This window comes from Miniopterus schreibersii, assembly GCF_964146895.1.
Source record: "Miniopterus schreibersii genome assembly, chromosome: X".
In the NCBI taxonomy this organism is placed as follows: domain Eukaryota; kingdom Metazoa; phylum Chordata; class Mammalia; order Chiroptera; family Miniopteridae; genus Miniopterus; species Miniopterus schreibersii.
In genome coordinates this window covers 70,186,761-70,207,490 of record NC_138104.1, presented here as the reverse complement: position 1 = coordinate 70,207,490, position 20,730 = coordinate 70,186,761, and the positions used below count along the sequence as shown (strand labels likewise).

The following is a 20,730-nucleotide window of genomic DNA, read 5'->3' as shown; positions in this document are numbered from 1 at the left end:
AGGGTATTGGGTCTATGATGGCAGCAAAAATATACTTAGAACAGTGAAATAAGAAAGGTGCATAGAGGAAATAATAGGAGAGCCTTGGCTGGACTGCTTTGGCTCACTGAGAAGTCAGAGAGAAAAGAGGGCCATGGAGACAGGTTTGGGAGCTAAGCCTAGGATGAGCTGCCACTGCCCATTTTGCTCCTCTGGTTTCAACTCTTGTGGGGTCCTTCGGAGGGAAGAAAGGGGAAGGAGATGGCGCTGATGTGCTCCCCTGGTGGGGAGCATGCACAGAGTCCTTTGTTCTGAGCATATTTATCTCTTCTTGCAGGTCGGAATCTTAGGGGAGGTCTCAGGGAAGTATCTCAATAGAATATTCATCAGCTTTCTAGGTGTGCTCTTTCAAGGTCGTGGTCTCCACTGATTGGTCGTTGCCAGGGCAGGGAATCATTAGTCAATGTAGCTGGTCATGAGGCAGCCAGGGAGCCACTTGTCTGGTTTTGCTGCTTTCCTGGGCCTGGAGCTGAAATACAACTGAGGGCTAGATGTTATCTTTAGGGAGGAAACGCTGTGGAGGCCTCAACTGCATGACCAGCAATAAGGTAGGGGAGGCGAGGTTCCCCTAGGGACAAAATTCTTGTTTTCCCAGTTTGCCTCTTGCTTGGCATCTGGGGCTTTCTGCCCTGGTAACACATTTGATATAATGTTTACAATTTATTATACTTACTTTCTCATTTCCCTTCCCTTACTTTTTTCTGGCTTGATCTAGTTTCTTTTCATTTCCTTTTTCTTGCCTTTATATTTGGGTGTTTTACTTTGCTTTTTAATTTCCTATTGCTTATTGTCCTGTGTATAAGAATTATCATTAAAACTATAATTGTGTATAATAAATAAATTTTAATCCTTAACACCCTCCCAGGTGTTTTACTTGTCTTACCCCTTCTCACATTCTTAAACTAAGACCCTTGGCTGGCCTAGGGTTGCCAGATTTAGAAAAAAAGAATACAGGACACCAAGTTTAATTTTAATTTCAGATAAGCAATGAATGATTTTTAGTAAAATTATCCCCATGCAATATTTGGGACCCACTTATACTAAAATTTTTCATTATTCATCTGAAATTATAATTTAATTTGGTGTCCTTTATTTGATCTGGAAACTGTGCCTTAATGTCCTTTGTCTCCACTCCTCGACTCCTGGATTTTGCAAAGATGATGTATAATGTTAAGTTCCAGGGTATTATTATAAAATGGTATCTGTCATTATACTAGTTATTTACTAGAAAAATATTTGGGGAGAGGGACTGGGGCAGGGGATGGGATGGGGTGGAACGGGTCATTGGGGAGAAAAAGGGACATCTGTAATATTTTAAACAAAAATAAAATTAAAAAAATATTTACTATTTGAGTATATATAAGTAATATTTCTGGACTCCAATTTCTATTTACTTGGAGGGGAGTTTATGTCTTTTCTCCCTACCCATTGTTCAGAGCCTTCTAATACTGGTATATTTATGACTTTTTAGCTCCAAAGTAGACATATTTTACCTCCTCACAGTGGACTGCACTGGATAATTCATTGAAGATGTCCTAAGTAAAAAGTGATTAATGCACATAGGAGGCTTTTGTTAAATACTTGTTGAATGGAAAAATAGTTCTTCACTAAATACTTGCTAAATAAATTATTGCATTTTTCAGGTGAAATGCATAGACGTTATTCAGGCTTATATCAACAGAATTGTGGATGTGAACCCACTGATCAATGGAATTGTCAAGTACAGGTGAGCATTTTTACTCTGTCATGTTTTTGTTCTATTTCTGTGGCCATGCCATCTTGACATATTTCCTAGACTCCTCTTCCTCTGTGTCCTTCATTTGGTTTCTCACTGGGACCTGCCCTGACTTATAATTCAGCATTTCCTGCCTTTGGTTGAGCTTTTATGTTTCTGTGTCTGCTTCCTCCCATCTCCAATTGACTTTAAGATCTTTGATGGCAAGGAATACATTGCGTTGGTTTTTACATATTCAACATCCAGAACAAGGCCTGAAACTTGGTAGGCATCATTGAATGCTTATTGAAATAATGGGTTTTTGGTAAGCAACTCTAACAAGAGAACCTTCCATTACTACCACACTTTCCAATGTGGATTTAGTATAGTAGATGGTATTTTAAAAAGATATTATATATGTTATTTCTATGTCTCATTTACCAAGTAAACCCTTCCAGGGAGCTGTGAGGTATTACAGGGACAAAATTTGGATTTGTTTTTCTGTGGCATCCTGCATAGTACAGTTCTTATCATAGCATAATATAGAGTGGCACTTTCCACATCTGAGTCATTCATATGGCACCTTTAGGATTCTTGGCTTGTTTGCACTGCAACTCTGTTGCTAGTTAATATAGTTATTAAAATTGAATCACTTGCTTTAACTTAAGTAATTATTTTTAATTGAAAGTTTATATTACTACAAAAAATTGAAAAGTATTATCACTTGACATAGACTATTACTGTATATGTAAATAAAATGAAAAATAACCATATTATTAAATTATAAACATTTAAAGTACTTTTATGAAATACAAATACTACATAAAATGGATTGTGCTTTATAATTACTTTATGCACTTTTCATTTAATCTTCAAAAACTTTTCCATAAAATATTTCTTTTGTTATAGATGTGAAAAATGTGATCCAGAGAATTTAAGTTGCTTGCCTAGTGTCACACAGGTAGTATGTGACAGAGCCATGATCCAAATATATAGACATCTGGTGCCAAAGCTCACAGAAACAGAAGTACAGAGAGAGTGCTTATGTTCCAAGAGTTCTCCATTGTCCCTTTCTGTTTTCTATGGACCGCCTCTACACGGGTACCATACTCCAACACTTTCAGCAGCTCCTCATCCCGGAGATGTTTCCCCAGATTCTGCACTGGGTTTTTCCTTGAAATATAGTTTGTGGTTAATTTATTGACAGAGTATTTCTTTAAAGATTTGAGAAAGAAGAGGAAATTCTGTTACTTTTATTTTTATATTGTATTTTAAGGAGTGTGAGTCCTAAAGAGGGAGGTCTTATGTTTAGAATTTATTTCTGTGTGTGAGGACACGAATAAAGATTTGAGAGAGACTAAATTTCCATCCTTTTTGAAGATGATGAGTGGGCCTACACATAGGAAACTGGGAAGGCTGCTGGTTGGGGGTGGGGTGGGGGGTGGGGCAGGGAGCAGCTGTCAAGGGATTGAAGATTTGGAGAGAGAAGATGTGGATTGGTCTAGGGTAGAAGTTCAGAAATAATTTTATGAAGTTTATTCATGCTATGTGTAACATCAGTGGTTTTCCTGCCTCCCTTAAAGTGTACCAAAATGCTAATTATGTTTCTGTTGTGTTTGTAATTAAAGAACTTAATAGACTGATGAACCGAATAGATTCAATGACATGGAAGCATAGATGAGACTGACGAATGTCATAGGCATGGAGGAGGGCGGGTGTGTGGAGGGGGAGAGAGTAACCAAAGAATTTATATGCATATATGCACAACCCAAGGACATGGACAATGGTGGGGAGTGGGACTGGGGAGGGGAGTGGGATGGGGTGGAATGGGTCATTGGGGAGATAAAGGGACACTTGTAATATTTTAAATAAAAATAAAAATTTTTAAAAAATGAAAAATATATGTAAAGTGTGCAGCACAGGTTCTTAAATCAATAAATCAGTGTTAGCTATTGTTATTGTTATAGTTGTTATTACAACAGCAGCTCAATAACTGTAACTATCCTCATGATTATACACACAGTTCTACTGTATTGCTGTCCTCCTGATTTCTTGACACTAAACCAACTCTCAAGACAGTTCAGTGTTTAAAGTCACACAACTACAAAATACAGTAGCAGCAGAAAATATGGTCTCTAAGACTGCTGGTTCCTAGCTTTCTCTTTCCACTCTTGATAGATTGATCAGAAAATGTTTATCACTTAATCAACTTCTTCCCAAACTTGTTCTTCCACCCAGTCACATGAGCATGACACCTGGGTGTAACCCTGGGCTCCACCTTTTCCCCTCCTTTTCAAAGACTATCTATCTCCCAACCTCATTTAGTCAAGGAGTTTTAATGGCTCTTCTTCCTTATTTCTTGTGTTGCCCACATTTTCTGTTCCTTTATATCCTGTTCTCAAGCATACTGACCCATTTCCCCTGACCCATTGTGTTCTCTCTTATCTCCCTAACTTTGCATATGTTGTTCCTTCTTCCTGGAATACCTTCCCTCTCCTCATCTCTTCTATATTTGGCTGAAATATTTTTCAGGACTCAGCTCACGTCTCATTTCATGTTATTTAATCATCTCAGCTTTTGTGATGAGTCTGCCTCTGAGCTCCCAGAGCACAGTGTGCTTTTGTCACTTTTGTTTCACACAGGGTACAGAACCAAACTATTTTGAAAAATATATTATACAGAATTGTTGAAATAGGTTTTTAAGGAATGAAAAAAACAAAAGTGTAGCACTGGAGCAACACTGAGATAATGAATACGGGAAGCAGCTACTACCCCTAGATTTGAGAGGACAAAGGGAAAACATTGGGATTATCAGAATTAAGAAGGTCAAAAAAGATTCCTGCAGAGCTGGGGCCTAGACACATGTGAAGAGGGTGCTGCCTGGTTGCTGCTACCTCAGAAACTTAAAGAGGAAACGTCATAGAGCTATGATTGAGACCTCTGAGGAGCAGTTGCCAGCTGCTTGATAGTGATATTTTTGAGGGGGTATAGTGAGACTTCTTCTAGAGTGTAGAAAGAAATAAGAAGCTTGAACCAACTATGTTTGCATAGATGAAAGGCCATTGTTGGGACAGTATTATCAGGAACAACAAACAAACTGGAAGAAGCAAATCCCTTCACCTCTTTCCTTGCCTTTCAGTCTATAGCATCCTGTATTTGAAGGCTCTAAGAGGGCACTAGTTGGCAAAAAAAAACACCCTGAGTTTTCTGAGTTCCATCATAGAGTGGGCGTATAGAATGCTTGGTTTGGAGTTGCATTGCCATTGTGACCTTAATTGTCTCACCCACCAGACATTTGTTTAATGTCTACCATGTGCCTGAGACTGTGGAAGGTATTGGAAGGTACAGTGGTGAACAAAACACAGACCCTGGCCTCTTTTACCTCCCAGTTTAGTGGTTGAAACATAGAAATAGCTATTGTTTACAGCACAGTCAATTAAGGTTTTGTAAGAAGAGAATACTGTGAGTAGAGGAGGTGTACCTAACCAGGCCTGGGGAGGTGTCAGGCAAGGCTTTCTGAAGGAAGTGATATACAAACAAAACTGAAATACAAATAAGAGGAAACCATATGATGATAGCAGCCTGTATAGCTTCTGCTATAGAGGTGAGGAGGCTGTATAACTTTTCACCAGAGCATGGGGGTGGAATCTTCCTCGGATTTTGCTCTCCTGCACCCTGCTGTAGTGAGACCACTGGGAGGATGCAGGATATACAGTATAAAAGGATATACAGTATAAAAAAAGGCCTCTCAGCCCGGATTGAGTGTGGTCCCATGCACCAAGAGGTCCCTGGTTGATTCCCAGACAGGGCATCAACATGCCCAAGTTGCGGGCTCAATCTCCAGTAGCAGGTGTGCAGGAGGCAGCCGATCGATGTTTCTCTCCTATTGATGTTCTCTCTCTCCTTTCCCCTTCCCCTATCTCTAAAAATCAATAAAAACATATATTTTTTTAAAAAGGCCTTTCAGACCTCAGCTAAGTCTCTCACTCACCGCACACTGTCTAGCCTATGTATCATTCCGGTGTCTCGGCCTCCCTTAGGATGTATTTTTTGTCTGTCACCATAGAGGCCTGGGTGAGGATTCTTCTCTGGGGTGCCTGCTTTTAGATAGGCTGAAATTACAGGGGTTTCTTTGGTGTCAGAGGTTTAGTGCTGCCTGTGGCACTGAGCCATGTGTAACGAACGGTAGCTAGTTTCCTTTATGCTCATAACAACTTTCTCTTAGAGTTCTCTGCATTTGCTGATTATGTGTGGCGCAAGTTTGGGTAATGTTAAGGAAGGTGCTTTTAAGACCTTTGGAAAGTGCCCTAGCCTCAAAGGAATAGGACTTGAGAATCTGACTGGCTTGTGCTAACTGCCTGGGAAATTCCTAGGTGTCAAGTGTCGCAGGAACCCCACCAACAAATAGGCTACCAGGAAATGGTAATGATAATATCATACTAGTAAGACATGTTGAAGAAGTACCTGCAGCAGTTCTTCTCATTGTTTTGTTTTTGTTTTTTTGATACAGAGGCTTGGAGCCTATTTCCTAAATTTTATGTTGGCAATTCTCTGAGCTCTGTGATTTCGGCAGTTTGGCTTTGACTTAGTCTGCTAAAACCCTAATCCTTTGATTTTCCTGAGAGATTTTGTTGAATGTCAGGAGAACTTGATGTTATTAGTAATGATGATTGTAACAGACACCTTTTATTGAGTGGCTCCTGAGTGCTCAGTACTGTATTTTATGCATTGACAAAGCATGTAGGTCTTATTGTTTAATAGATGCTGAAATGGAGGTTTAAGAAGTTGTTACTTACAAGGTAGCATAGCCATCCCAGATAAGTCTGTATCCAAAGCTTGGACCCTGACCACTCTAATACAGTGCCTTCGAGTGGCCAGATCCTGTGTATTTTCAGGAGCCAGATTATAATATTTTAAGATGAGTATCTTGCTGTACTTACCTGGCTATCACAATGCTCTCATTCTTCTGACATAAGCAAGCTTCTGCAAAACGTACTCAACAATTATTTTCTCTGAATCTCTACCTTCTGTTTACACTGAAACTCACTGAAATTTAGCTTCTGTCCCTACCACTCAATTAAAATTTCCCTGCCAGCTCTATCAATTTAGATGCTTTTCATTGAAAATAACAGAAAACCCAGCTAAAAATGACTGAAAACAATAAGGAAAATATATTATCCCATAAAAGGAAGTCCTTAGGTAGATTAGCCACATAATTAATTCAGCAGCTGAAAAATGTTATCAATAATTTATGGATGGAGATTAAAGATGGTGGCAGACTCAGTGGAAGCTACACTGACACTCTACTGGGACCAAACTGGAATTATAACTAAAATATAAAAAACCATCCTGAATAATCAACTGCAACTAAAGACGAGCTGGAGAGCACCCTCATAACCAAGAAGGAAAAGTGGAGACCACACAGAGACTGGTAGGAAGTACAGAGGAGTGAGAAGGCTGGCCAGGATCCCACAGTCAGCAGCTGAACGTCCTGAAGGATATTTCACCTGTGAGGGGTTCCCACTGAGAACTCTGGGGCCTAAACCTCAGGCTGGGCTTCCCAGCCCAGAGCCCCAGAACTGAGAAAGGTGCCCACATAACATCTGGCTGTGAAAAGCAGCCGGGTTTCTGTCTGCCAGGGAGAGACTGCTGGAAATGCAGCTACCCTCTTAAAGAGCACAAAGTTTCGTGTGTAGCCGCTCACCTTGGGCTCCAGCAGAGGGAGGGCAGAGTGGACTGGGAGCTGTGTGAGGAGAATCTAGGGTTGTGGGCTCTGGAGATAGAGCTCAAAGGGCACCACTCTGGATTCCAGTGCCGAGTCATTCGTCCATACTGCAGAGGTAGACAGTGACCTTCCAAGCAGCTTTTGCCTGAGAGGAAAGCAAGTACCCTGCCCTGCTGGAAAACCTCTCACCCTACCCTATGAAGTTTCTCCAGCCTGAGGCTCATTAAGAGAATCAGATTAACCAGCCTGCATCAGAGGTAGACTTCAGAGTGTTTTGAGTCTTTGCCTGATCTGCTTCTGGACCTGGGCCTTGGAATAGCAGACTTTGGTGTGCATCTTGGTCCTGTCCAAATGCACCCAGCCCTAACAGACCATACTTAAAGCTGAATATTGTTGACAGCTCCAAAAAGGGTGCTCAAGGCCAGTCACAAGCAGCGTCTGACATTGCCCTGCACCAGAGACTGTCCAAAAAGACTGAGAGTCCTAGAAGGCCTACCTAATACATAGAAACAAACCCAAGTAGGCAGCCTCAATGGGGAAACAAAAAAACAAGTCCCAAATGAAAGAACAAGAGAAGTCTCCAGAAAAAACTAAATGAAATGGTAATAAGCAATTTATCAGATATAAAGTTCAGAATACTGATTGTAAGGATGCTCAACAGCATGACAAAAGATGTGGAAACTGTGGAGGAAATTAAGAATGACATAGCAGAAATAAAGAATACATTGCAAGGAATAAACGGCAGATTAAAGGAAACTGAGGACTGGATCAGCGAATTAGAAGACAGGGTAGAAAAAATCACTCAAAAAGAAGAGGACAGTTTCAGGGAGCTGTGGGACAACATGAAATGTAACAATATTCGCATCAAAGGAGTGCCAGAAGAGGTCAAAAGTAAGCAAGGGTTAGAGAACCTGTTTGAAGAAATAATGGCAGAAAACTTCCCTACCCTGGTGAAGGAAAAAGTCACACAAGTTCAAGAGACACAGAGAGTCCCAAGCAAGAAGAATCCACAGAGGCCCACGCCCAGACATATCATAATTAAAATGCCAAGAATTCAAGACAGAGAATTTTTAAAAAAATATATACCTTTATTGATTTCAGAGAGAGGAAAGGAGAGGGAGAAAGAGAGATAGAAACATCAATGATGAGAGAGCCATTGATCGAGCCCACAACCGGGCATGTGCCCTGACTGGGACTCTAACACCAATCGCCTGGATTGTAGGTCGACACTCAACCGCTGAGCCACCCCCGGCTGGGCAAGACAAAGAGAGAAGCTTAAAGGCAGCAAGGGAAAGGTAATCTGTTATCTACAAAGTAGCTCCCATAAGGTTGTCAGCTGACTTCTCATCAGAAACTCTACAGGCCAGGCCCAGCCGGGCGTGGCTCAGCAGTTGAGCGTCGACCTGGAATCCAGGCTATCAGGGTTCGATTCCTGGTCAGGGCACATGCCCGGTTGTGGGCTTGATCGATGACTCTCTCATCATTGATGTTTCTGTCTCTCTCTCTCTCCCTCTCCTTTCCTCTCTCTGAAATCAATAAAGATATATTTAAAAAAAAAAAAAGAAACTCTACAGGCCAGAAGGGAATGGCATGAAGTATTCAAAGCAAGAATCTGAAACCAAGACTTCTCTATCCAGCAAGGCTATCATTCAAAATAGATGGTGAAATAAAGAGCTTTCCAGACAAAGGCTCAAGGAGTTTATCATCACCAAACCAGCAATGCAGGAAATGTTAAAGGGACTGCTGTAATTAGAAGTAGAGAGAGAGAGAAACATAGGCATAAGGAATTAAAATGACAATAAATAAGGACCTAGCAATAATAACCTTAAGGACTTTAATGGAGAGATCAACAGCAATACAGTCATAGTCGTGGACTTTAACACCCCACTTACTTCACTGGATAGACCTTCCAGACAAAAAGTCAACACAGAAACAGTAACTCTAAATGGCACACTAGATCAGATGGATTTAATTGATACTTACAGAACATTTCACCCCAAAGCTGCAGAATATACATTCCTCTCAAGTGCACATGGGTCAGGCTCAAAGATAGACCACATGTTAGGACGCAAAATCAGTCTCTACAAGTTCAAGAAAATTGAAATCATATCAAGCATCTCAGTTCACAAAATTAAATTAGTAATCAACTACAGTAAAAATACTCAAAAACATTCAAGCACATGGAGGCTAAATAGCATGTTATTAAACAATGAATGGGTTACCAATAAAATCAAGAAAGAAATCTAAGACTTCCTATGGGACACAGTGAAAGCAGTCCTAAGAGAGAAGTTCATAGCACTACAGGCCTACCTCAAAAAGCAAGAAAAATTTTTAGTGAACTATTTAACCCTACAACTTAAAGAATTAGAAAGCTCCCCTGTGAAGCCATCTGGACCAGGGCTTTTGTTTGCTTGGAGGTTTTAATTTTTATTTTTTATTACTGCTTCAATTTCATCAGTTATTATCCTATTCAGGTTTTCTGATTCTTCCTGTTTCATTTTTACATGATCTCACTCACATGTGGAATCTAATAAAGAAAATAGAGTGAGGAACAAAATAGATGCAGAGACATAGAAGCATGGAACAGACTGACCAATCTCAGAGGGAAGGTGGAGGTGAGGGATTGGGTGGGGAGAGATTAATCAAAGAATTTATAGACATATATGTATAACCCTTGGACACAGACAATAGTGTGGTGAAGTTCTGGGGGGGTGGATGCCAGGTGGAGGGGATCAGTGGAGATAAAAGGGGGGATATCTGTGATACTTTCAACAATAAAGATAAATTTTAATAAAATATATAAAAATAAATAAATAAAATGGTACTGTAGCCTTCAAAAGAAAATAAATAACTTATGTATTCAGTCTTTTGCTTTGCACATCCTAGATTGTCAGACTTCATTTCAGTCTAGATCTTCTTATTGTTATAAGATGGTTGCCATATTTCATGTCTCAAAGGCCAAAATTGTGGCCAGATGCCTATAGGTAAACCTGTATCTGGCAAGTTGAATAGCCTATATGTGGCTGCGTTAAATAAATAAGAAACCACACCCTTAAGGCTAGGGATTGGACCTACTCCCCTCTATGGCAGGTAAGAAAGGTAATTGTCTAAAAAAACTGAGGTTCTGTTAATACTTGGGCAAAGTGGATCTTAGGTAGCAGCCAACAATATTTGCAACACATCAAAATATTGCCTCAGTTTACTCTTCAGTATAATGGGGCAGATGTTACATATCTCTGAGATTGTTGTGAGGACTGAGTTAATGAATATAAAATACAATCATTGACATATGAAGTGCATCAGCAAATGTTAACATGTTTCTATTATTATCATAATTATAATTGCTCTAGTCTTGAAATAATCTTTTCCTTTGGCTTCTACAATAGCTCTCTTTTTGTAATATTTTAATTTTTTACACCTTTATTGAGATAAAATTGACAAATAAAACTATATATATTTAAAGTGCACTGCATGGTTATTTAATATATGTATACTTTGTGAAATGGCAATTTAACATATGTATATTTTATGAAATGATTACCACTATAAAGTTAATTATCATCTATCACTGAACAAAGTTACTTTTTTTTTTGGTGAGAATACTCAAGATCTACTCTCTTATAAATTTCAAGTATACAAAACCTTGTAAATAACTATAGTCACTATGCTATGCATTAGATCTTCAAATATATTCATCTTATAACTGAAAGTTTGTACCCTTTGACCGACATCTCCCCATTTCTCTCTCCCTCAGCCGTGGCACCTACCATTCTAATCTCTGTTTCTATGAATTTAATTTAATTTTATTATTTTTAGATCTCACATGAAACCGACCCCTACAATGTTTGTCTTTCTCTCTCTGGCTTATTTCACTCAGCATAATTCCCTGAAGGTTTATCCATGTTATCACAGATGACATTATTTCCTTCTTTTTATGTCTAAATAATATTCTATTTTCTTTTATACATTCATCCATATGCGGACACTTAGGTTATTTATATAGTATATTGGCTATTATGAAAAATGCTGTAATGAACACAAAAGTCCAGATATCTCTTCAAAATACTGATTTCATTTCTGGAAATGAAATGCTGGATCATATGGTAGTTCTATTCTTTTGAGAAATCTACATACTTTATTCCCTAATGATTATACTGATGTACAATCCCACCAACAGTGTATAAGGATTCTCTTTTCTTGATGTTCTTGACAACACTTGATATCTTTTGTCTATTTGATAAAAGTAAATTTAACAGATGTGAGATGATATATCATTGTGGTTTTGATTTGCAGTTCACCAGTGATTAGTGATCTTAAGCACCTTATACCTGTTGGCCATTTGGATGTCTTTTGGAAAAATGTCTTTTCAGGTCTTTTGCCCAATTTGTAAATAAAATTATTTGTTTTCATTATTGAGTTGTATGAGATCCTTAAATATTTAGATATTAACCACTTATCAGACATATGGTTTGCAAATATTTTCTTCCATTCTGTAGGTTACCTTTTCATTTTGTTGATTGTTTCCTATGCTGTGCAGAAGTTTTTTGTCTTGACATAATCTCACTTGTTTATTTTTGGTATTGTTGCCTGTGATTTAGTGTCACATCTAAAACTACATAGTAAACTGTCATCAAGAAGTTTTCTACTTATGTTTTCTTCCAAGGGATTTATGGTTTCAAATCTTATATTTAATATTTAATCCATTTCAAGGTAATTTTTGTGAAGATTGTAAGACGGTGGTCCATTTCATTTTTTTTTGCATGTGGATATCTAGTTTTCCGAACACCACTTACTAAAAAGACTTTCCCCATTACGTGTTCTTGGCACCCGTATCAAAGATTAGTTGACCATATATATACATGGATTTATTTCTGACTTTCTATTATATTCATTGGTCTATGTGTCTGGGTTTTTTTTGTTGTTGTTGTTGTTTTTTTAAATATGTCTTTATTGATTTCAGAGACAGAAAGGGAGAGGGAGAGAGAGAGAGAAACATCGATGATGAGAGAGTCATTGATTGGCTGCCTCCTGCACGCCCCCTGCTGGGGATCGAGCCTGCAACCTGGGCATGTGCCCTGACTGGGAATCGAACCTCGATCTCCTGGATCATAGGCTGATGGTCAACTGCTAAGCCACGCCAGCTGGGCTATGAGTTTGTTCTTATGCCAGTACCATACTGTTTTGATTACTATAGCTTTGTAATACAATTTGAAACAAGAAAATATCATGCTTCCAACTTTATCTTCTTGTTCATAATTGCTTTAATTATTCTGGGTCTTTTGTTGCACTGTACAAAATTTAGGACACTTTTTCTGTTTCTGTCAAAAATGCCATTGTAATTTTGATTGTGATTTCCCTGAATCTATAGATTTGGGTAATATGGACATTTAAACTATATTAATTCTGACAATTCAAGAATAGGGGATGTCTTTCCATTTATTTGAGCCTTCTTCAATGTTTTCGTCAGTGTCTCATTGCTTTCACTATATAGATTTTTCATTTCCTTGGTTACATTAAATCCTAAATATTTTATAATTTTGATGCTATTGTAATTTGGAATTGCATTCTTAATTATCCTTCAAGTAGTTTGTTTTTAGTTTATAGAAGCACAACTGGCTTTTTTTATTGTTGATTTTGTATCCTGTAACTGTACTTATTTGTTTACTACTACTAACAGTATTTGAGTGGAGTCCTTAGGATTTTCTATAAATAAGATAATGTCTTCTGCAAACAGAGATAATTTTACTTGTTTTCTTTTTTTTTTTTTAATCCTCACCTGAGAATATTTTTTCCATTGCTTTTCAGTGAGAGTAGGAGGAAGGGAGGGAGGGAAAGATAGCCTTAGTCAGCTTGGTTCAGTGGTTAGAGCGTCAGCCTGTGGACTGAAGGGTCCCGGGTTCAATATCGGCCAAGGGCACATACCTCAGTTGCAGGCTCAATCCCTGGCCCTGGGCAGGAGGCAACCAATCAATGTGTCTCTGTCATATCGATGTTTCTCTCTCTTTTTTTTTTTTGAGAGTGGAATTGGGGTGAGAGAGAGAGAGAGAGAGATAGGAACATCGATGTGAGAGAGACACATTGATTGGTTGCCTCCTGCCCAGGGCCAGAGATTGAGCCTGCATCCAAGGTTCATGCCCTTGGCCAGAATTGAACCCAAGACCCTTCTGTCCACAGACCAAGGCTCCACCCACTGAGCCAAATGGCCAGGCCTTTACTTGTTTTCTGATTGAATGCCTTTTATTTCATTTCCTTGTCTAATTTCTCTGACTAGTACTTCCAGTACCATGTTGAATAAAATTTTCATGAGTGTGCATCCTTGTTTTTTTTCCTGAATTTAGAGGAAAAGCCTCTGTAGCTTTTCATTGTTGAGTATGGTATTAGCTATGGGATTGCCATATACAGTATTTAATATGTTGAGGGAAATTTCTTCTACATTTAATTTGTTGACAGTTTCTTATGGTGAAAGGATATGAAACTTTGTCAAATTTTTTCTTTATCAATTGAGATGATTGTATGACTTTTGTCTTTCATTTTCTTAACATGGCATATCACTTTTATTGATTTACATTGAACCATCCATGTATCCCAGGGAAGAATCTCATTTGATAATAGTGTGTGATCCTTTTAAAATGCTGTTAAATATGCTAAGGGGACTAAGTGAAATAATGGGTGTAAAGTGCTTAAGCACAGTGACTGAAATAGAGTAGATGCTCACCTAATGTTATGAACTGCATTCTATTGTTAATACAAGAGACACATTTCTTTGAAAAATATAAAATGCTATTGAGTTTTGTTTGCTAGTATTTTGCTGAGGATTTTTTGCATCAATATTCAGCAGGGATTGGCCTGTAATTTTGTTTACTTTCAGTTTTCTTATCTGACTTTGGTATCAGTATAATGCTATCATGTGAAATGCTTTTGGAAGTGCCACCTCCTCTTCAATTTTTCGGAAGAGTTTGTACAGATAGGTGTTAATTTTTCTTTAATATTTGGTAAAACTCACCAGTGAAGACATGTGGTCCTGGACTTTACTTTGTTGGGAGATTTTTATTACTGATGGAATTTCCCTCAAAGTTATATGTCTGTTCAGATTTTCTATTTCTTCGTGATTTAGTCTTGGTAGATTATATGTTTCTAGGAATTTATCCATTTCTTCTAGGTTATCCAATTTGTCGGCATATAGTTGTTTATGCTAGCCTCTTATGGTCCTCCATATTTCTGTGTTATCCATTGTAATGTCTCCTCTAATTTTTGAATTTATTTAGTCTTCTCTTTTTTTAGTTCAGCTAAGGTTTTAAGTTTTATGTTTATTATGTTTTCAAGAAAACAGGAAAAACTTTTAAAAATTTATCTTTTCAAAAAAACAGCTCTTGTTTTCATTGATCCTAAATATTATTTTAAAGTCTCTGTTTCACTTATTGCTGCTATGATCTTTGTTGTTTTGTTCCTTCTCCTAAACTTGGGCTTACTTGTTCTTTTTCTCTACTTTCATGATGTTTAGGTTGTATTTTTGAGATCTCTTGTTTTTCTTAATGTAGGCATTTATTGCTATAAAATTTTCTCTTAACTACTTTTTATACTTTCCATAAGTTTTGGTATATTGTGTTCCATTTTCATTTATCTCAAAATATATTTTTTAAATTTTTCCTTGACCTATTGGTTGTTCAGGAATGTGTTGTTTTTCCACATTTGAAAAATTTCCAGCTTTCCTCTTCTTATCGATTTTCAGTTTCATACCATTGTGATTGGAAAAGATACTTCATATGATTTCAGTCTTCTTAAATTTGTTAAGACTTATTTTATGACCTAACATATGATCACTTATGAATGATGATTTGTTTGGACATGAGAAGAATGTGTGCTTTATTTCCTTTCTCTTTCTCTTTTGTGTATATGTTATTTAGGTGCTCCAGAGTTGATTCATATATATTTACAATTATTATATCTTCTTTATGAAAAATGATTTGTCTGTTACACGTGTTTATGTAAATTATATTTTATCTGATTTAAGTATAGTTACTTATGCTCTCTTTTGTTTCCATTTGTATGAAGTATCTTTTTCCTTCCCTTCACTTTTAGTCTATATGTGTCCTTAAGCTAATAAAAATCTCTTGTAGGCACCATATATTTGAATTTTGTTGTGTGGGGTTTTTTTCATTTCATTCCCTCTATATGTTTTGATTAAATATATATATATATATATTTAAATATATCTTTATTGATTTCAGAGAGAGGAAAGGAGGGGGAGAGAGAGAGATAGAAACATCAATGATGAGGGAGTCATTGATCGAGCCCGCAACCCGGGCATGTGCCCTGACCGGGAATCGAACCCCGATCGCCTGGATCCCAGGTCAACGCTCAACCGCTGAGCCACGCCCGGCCAGGCATTGATTAAATAATTTAATCCACTTACATCTAAAGTAGTTATTGATAGTTAAGGATTTGCTATTTGCATCTTGTTAATTTTTTTATAACTGTTTTGTATTTCCTTTGTTCCTTTCTTCTTCTCTTGCCATCTTCCTCTATTATATAATGATATACTTTAGTAGTATCCTTCGTTTCCTTTCTCTTTTATCTTTTGTCTATGTACTATAGATTTTTGCTTCATGGTTACCATGAGGCTTACATAAAACATTTTGTAGTTGTTCACAGTCTATTTTAAGTTGATAGTATTTTTATACATCTTTAAACCTTATTTTTATTATTGAAACTATTACAAATGTCCCCATTCCCCACCCTCCACTTTGCCCATCTCCACCCAGCCCTTGCACCCCCTTCCCTCTGGCCATCACCACAGAGTTGATAATATTTTTGATCATATACAAAACTCATCCTTTCCCGACTCCTTCCACATTTTATGTTTTCCCTGTCTCAACTTATATCCTTTTATAATGCATATGCATTAGAAATTATTTTAGCTATAGTTATTTTTAACACCTTTGCCTTTTAAACTTTATACTATGGTTAAGTGATTGATACATTACCATTATATTTCTAGAGTATTCTGAATTTGCTATATATGTACCTTTACCAGTAAGTTATATACTTTCATATTTTTTCATGTTACTAATTAGCATCCTTTTATTTAAGCTTCAAGAACTCTCTTTAGCATTTTTAATATTGAAGTTACTTTTATTTTTATTAAATTTATTGGGGTGACATTGGTTAATAAAATTATATAGGTCTCAAGTGTACAATTCTATGATACATCATCTGCATGCCTGCTATCCAATGTCACATCTCCTTCAGTCACCATGTATTTGACCCCCTCTACCCTTCACTACCCTCCCCAAGCTCCTTTCCCTCTGATAACCACCATACTGTTTTCTGTGTCTATGAGTTTCTGTTTGTTTTTCTTGTTTGTTCATTTGTTGCTTTTAGTTTTATATCCCACATGTGAGTGAAATCATACGGTTCTTGACTTCTCCTGTCTGACTTATTTCACTTAGCATGATATTTTCAAGGTTCATCCATGTAGAATTCCACCTTTTTTTATGGCTCACTTTAGCATTTTTTCTAAGGCAAGTCTAGTGGTTATGAACTCCCTCAGTTTTTCTTTGTCTGGGAAAGTCTTTATATGTCCTTCATTTCTGATGGACAGCTTTTTCAGGTAAAGTATTTTTGCTTGGTAGTTATTTTGTCTGTGTTTTAGAAACCACTTTCTATTTATTATCCTACAGTCTTTGGGCCACTGAAGGCTTCTTCTGAAAATGTACTGACAGCCTTATGGTAGTTCCCTTATATGATATGAGATGTTTTGTTTTTTCTCTAGCCTTTTTCAAAATTTTTAATTTTTTAAAATTTTCTACAATTTTACTATAATATGTCTCTGAGGTTGTTTTTGCATTCAGTCTGTAAGGAAATCTATGAGTTTCAGATATGGTGATGTCCATATCTCTACTCAGATTTGGGAAGTTTTCAGCTATTACCTTTAAAATTATTTACTTATCTATTTATTATTAATTAATTAATTTATTTATATTGTTGACACTATTTCAGATGTCCCTATTTCCCCCTCTTTGTCTCCCTCTACCCAGCCCTAGCGCTCCTTTCTTCTGCTATTTTAAAATTATTTTTCTGCCTTTTTCTGTCTCTCTATTCCTCCTGGGAATTTTATGATGTGGATATAATTTTATTTGATGAGTCCCTTAATATATTAAGGTTTTCTTCACTCTTTTCATTCTTTTTCTTCATTGACTGTATAGTAATTTCAAATGACCCATGTTCAAGTTTACAGATTATTTCTCCTGATTGATTGAGTCTGGTATTGATGTGCTCTATTTCATTTTTCATTTCATTTAATATATTTTCAACTTCATAAGTTCTGTTGGTTCTTTTTCATGATTATTCCTTCGTTGAACCTCTCGTTTTGTTTATGCATTGTTTTCCTGATTTTGTCAAATTGTCGATCAGTGTTTTCTTGTTGCTCACTGATATTTTTAAAACAAATTGTTTATTTATTTTTCAGGAAATTCAAAGATCTTCATTTCTATGTGGTCGGTTGCTAGAAAGTTACTGTGTTCATTTTGTGGTGTCATGCTTTTAAAAAATTATTTTTCTTGTAACCTGTGTTTATATGTGCACATCTGATGGTGTGGTTACCTCTTTTAGACTTTATGAACTGCTTTTTATGGGTCAATACCTTGACCTATGGGTGGGCTCGAGGGAACCAGAAGGGTGGAGTGTGGTGATTTCTGGCTTTGGTGTAACCCCAGTGGCAGGGTTAGAAGCTAGCTGTTAGGTGAGATCAGTGTAGGGATACTCAGTGGCCAAAGCTGCAAGTGTCTGCACTGGAGAGACATCTGATTTCTTTATCTCTCTTGAACGATGTCGTAGCTGAAGAGATCCTTCTTTGCACTGGTACTGGATCTCAAGCTATTTCACTCTGTTGTGGCATTGATTTTTGATGTAGGGTCTTCTGTGAAACAGCTACAGAGCCAGTGTCTGGACTGTGTGTTTTTAAAGAGTGATAACAACTCTGGGGTCTGGGGCACTGGTTAGCTTGCAGTGATGATGGCACTGGTGCCTGAAATACAGGCATACATGGAGCCAAAATAGAGTTAGATTCTCAATCACAGATGCTTGTGGAGGGCAAAGTTTCAGGGGCCTGTGTCACTGGGACTTCGCAGTAGCAAAACTCTAGTACCTGACATGTGGGCTCATACAGAGTTGCCATGGAGCCTGGTCTGGAGTTGGTACATGTGGACAGACAGTATTTCTGATGTCCCAGTCTCTGGCTAGCCTGCAGCAGTGGTGGCTCCAGTGCTTGAGACATAGGAGCTGACGTATCAGGATTTGGAAGTGGTTGCAGAGCTGAGATCTGGATCACAGGTGTGTGTGGAGTGGCCATGGAGCTGGTGTCTGAAGTGCAGGTGCCCAGGGAGCAGCCATCGCTCTGGGGTATGAGACGTGTGTGCAGTTGGGCATCTGACAGCCTTGATTGCAGGGTGGTACAATAGAATCTCTTTTTGGAGTTAATGCAGTAGTGTTTCCCTCTCTGGAGGGTTCATGTCGGTGATGGCTGTTGGTTCCCTCAGTGGCAAAGGCCCCTTGTGTTCATGCAGGGCAGCCTGTTGGGGTCTGCACGGATGAACACTACATGATTCTATGCTGTGAAAGCTTCAGGAAGTTTATGATTGTTGTGGGGGCTGCTGAATCCTCAGCAGAAAGAGCTGCTGAAGCCTTCCACAGAACAGGCCATTGGGGACCACCATGGCATCCCCCACATGGCTGATACAGATACCCTCTCCCCTTTTTTTGTTCCTAGCTGTCTTCAAACATCTCCACTAAGGTGTTCTCTCCAGCAGTCCTTTCTGCATGCTTATTTTTTCTTAACTGGAATCTCAATTCCTCACAGGGCTATTTTGTTTCATAGATATGCCTAATTATTTTTTTAGGAGGAGGAAGGTTGGTATTTCCTATTCTGCCATCTTGCTTATGTAACTACTCCAGAATTGCTTTCTTCTCTTATTTTATTATTTACCTCATCTGTGTCAAAATACATTTTATTGTTTCATAAAATTTGATTCTAGGATTTTATGTATATATTTACTTATTTTGGTACATATAAAAGTATAAATAATATATAGCCCCTGTGTTCATGACTTCAAATACTGTTTGGAGAATGGTAACTCCCAGGCCTTCTCTCTAAGCTCCATTCCCTTATATACATCTGCTTACTTGATATCTCAACCTAGATATCCTTTAGTTCCCACAAAATGACAATAATTAAAACAAAACTAGTAACCTTCCCTCTTTCTATATTTTTTACCTCAGTGAATGCTACCATGATCTACCAAGTCATCAAAGCCAGGAAACTAAAAACAAAACAAAAATTGGTTTCTCCTTCTTCTTTATCCCTCATATCCTAATTTTCTTATATTCTCTATGAATTCTACCTTCTAAATATCTATTTCAATATATACTATATAAATAGCTGTCCACTTTTCTCCATCCCAACTCCTGAAGCTTTAGTCCCAACAGCTGTTATCTTTGCTTACTGAAGTAGTCTTTGTGCTTCCAGTTTTGCCCCCTTTTATATTCTTTACTTTGTAAAAGCCAAAAGATATTTAAATCACAAAATACATCATGTCATTTTCCTGCTTTTGACATTTCAGTCTCCAAACGCCTAAGTATTCCATGTAAGGACCCTCCACGATCTGGTACTTTTTAGTTTTTCAGCATCATCTTATGCCTTCTTCCCATACCTATCTGCTTGTGACTCCACTGGGGTCATTTTTTTTTTTTTTTTAAGCTTTTAAAAAATATATATCTTTATTGATTTCAGATAGAGGAAGAGAAAAGGAGAGAGAGAGAGAAACATCAATGATGAGAGTCATTGATCTGCTGCCTCCTGCACGTCCCCCCACTGGGGGTCGAGCCTGCAACCCGGGCATGTGCCCTGACTGGGAATTGAACAGTGATCTCCTGGATCATAGGTCAATGCTCAACTGCTGAGCCATGCCAACCAGGCACCACTGGGGTCTTTTTGCTATCACCTGAAGGATCCCTTCTAGTTGAGGACCAGTTTCCTGAGTTATTTTCACCTCCGAGTCACAAAACTTTTCCTTTAGCTAGTGCCTCCTTCTAGTGTCTATCTCTGTCTGGATCCTCCTTTTTCCAGACTGGGACATTTTTCCTCAAGGTCCTCTTTCCTAATCTCAGGCCCTTTTCCTGACCTACAGACCCTTCTCCTTTGGATAGTGATTCACACCCAGGGAAGCTTTCAGGAAATATCACTCTTAGGTATGTG

General features: G+C 37.9%; 1 protein-coding gene across 2 annotated transcripts in view; it reads left to right on the top strand.

Annotated features, from left to right (window-relative positions):
* FAAH2 (fatty acid amide hydrolase 2) overlaps positions 1–20,730 on the top strand; it is an 84,849-nt gene that overhangs the window by 11,535 nt on the left and 52,584 nt on the right. For both annotated transcript variants that reach the window (XM_081124888.1, XM_081124887.1), the window contains exon 2: positions 1,683–1,765. In XM_081124888.1, coding sequence (XP_080981014.1) covers positions 1,683–1,765 — 83 coding nt within the window. The remainder of the gene's footprint in view (positions 1–1,682; positions 1,766–20,730) is intronic.